Source organism: Octopus bimaculoides, chromosome 9 (assembly GCF_001194135.2).
Source record: "Octopus bimaculoides isolate UCB-OBI-ISO-001 chromosome 9, ASM119413v2, whole genome shotgun sequence".
Lineage (NCBI taxonomy): Eukaryota > Metazoa > Mollusca > Cephalopoda > Octopoda > Octopodidae > Octopus > Octopus bimaculoides.
In genome coordinates, this window is record NC_068989.1 from 7437267 (window position 1) to 7438640 (window position 1374).

At 39.9% G+C, this 1374-nt stretch overlaps 1 protein-coding gene across 1 annotated transcript in view; it reads left to right on the forward strand.

Moving 5' to 3' along the window:
- Positions 1-1368, forward strand: part of LOC106868004 (sister chromatid cohesion protein DCC1) — an 11627-nt gene extending 10259 nt beyond the window's left edge. The window contains exon 12 of the mRNA XM_014913094.2: positions 782-1368. Coding sequence (XP_014768580.1) covers positions 782-890 — 109 coding nt within the window. The 3' untranslated portion in view covers positions 891-1368. The remainder of the gene's footprint in view (positions 1-781) is intronic.
- Positions 1369-1374: the final 6 nt, after the last annotated feature.

Genomic DNA, 1374 nt, shown 5'->3' on the forward strand with positions numbered 1-1374 from the left:
ACGTAAAAGCACCCACTACACTCTTGGAGTGGTTGGCATTAGGAAGGGCATCCAGCTGTAGAAACTCTGCCAAACCAGATTGGAACCTGGTGCAGCCATCTGGTTCACTAGTCCTCAGTCAAATCGTCCAACCCATGCAAGCATGGAAGGCGGACGTTAAACGATGATGATGATGATGATTAGTGGCACCAGTGCCACTTAGAAGCACCCAGCTCACTGTGTAAAGTGGTTGACCTTAGGAAGGGCATCCAGCTGTAGAAACCAAACTAAATCAGACTGGAAACTAGTGCAGCTTGCCGGCTCTGGTTAAACCATCCAACCCATGCCAGCATGGAAAACAGACGATAAATGATGATGATGATCCATGTTTCATGCAGCCTGCTTCTTGAAAAAAAAAAAATGGTTGCCTCTACATGTAGTAGGGCAATCTGATCTTTGCTCTTCAAACCCCTAATGGTTATAGACTCATCAGTTACCAGTTATCTGGCTGTCACCTTGTGTGTAGGACAAACATATACACACACATATACATATTTATATATATATATATATATATACGACGGGCTTCTTTCAGTTTCCATCTACCAAATCCACTCACAAGGCTTCGGTCGGCCCGAGGCTATAGTAGAAGACACTTGCCCAAGGTGCCACGCAGTGGAACTGAACCTGATACCATGTGGTTGGGAAGCAAGCCTCTCACCACACAGCCACTCCTGCACCCATTTTTCTTTGTTTTTACTTATTTTTCTGCTACGTTGTTTGTTTTTTTCTTCTGTTTTAGGGACCTGGAGACTGGGAAACTAGATGTAAGCAGTATGTTACTGAAATATGCACGTGCTTCAACGCAAAATGCACAGAAGATTTATACATCACGAAAACCAGTTTTATGAAAGTTGAAGACCAAAGCAGAATGGCATCAACGTTTGATTGAATCTTTTAGAAAATGCTGTCCCGAACCCAAAAGATGACACAACATTATTGTATGCAGACATACATACTTATATGCATACAATCCTTTAACCCTTTAGCATTCAGATTACTTTATGGATCTTTTTTAAAACGGGGACCACATTTTTCATTAACGAAACACTTTGAAACTTGGAACACTGGTAGAATGTGTCATATAAAACATCTTTTTCTCTTAGTCTTCTTAAAAAAAAAAGAAATCCATAAATTATTCCATGTTAAAGTTGTCGTATTTCTGTAATTTCAACCAATCACTGACGTCCATTCAGCCGATATACATTAAGTGCCGACTACATAAACAAACAATTCTGAAACAATTAACCCTAACCCAAATAAAACGAAGGTATGGAGATTAAATACGCTTTACATCGCTTAATCAGCCAAAGGAGTAAATGTAAACAACTGAAT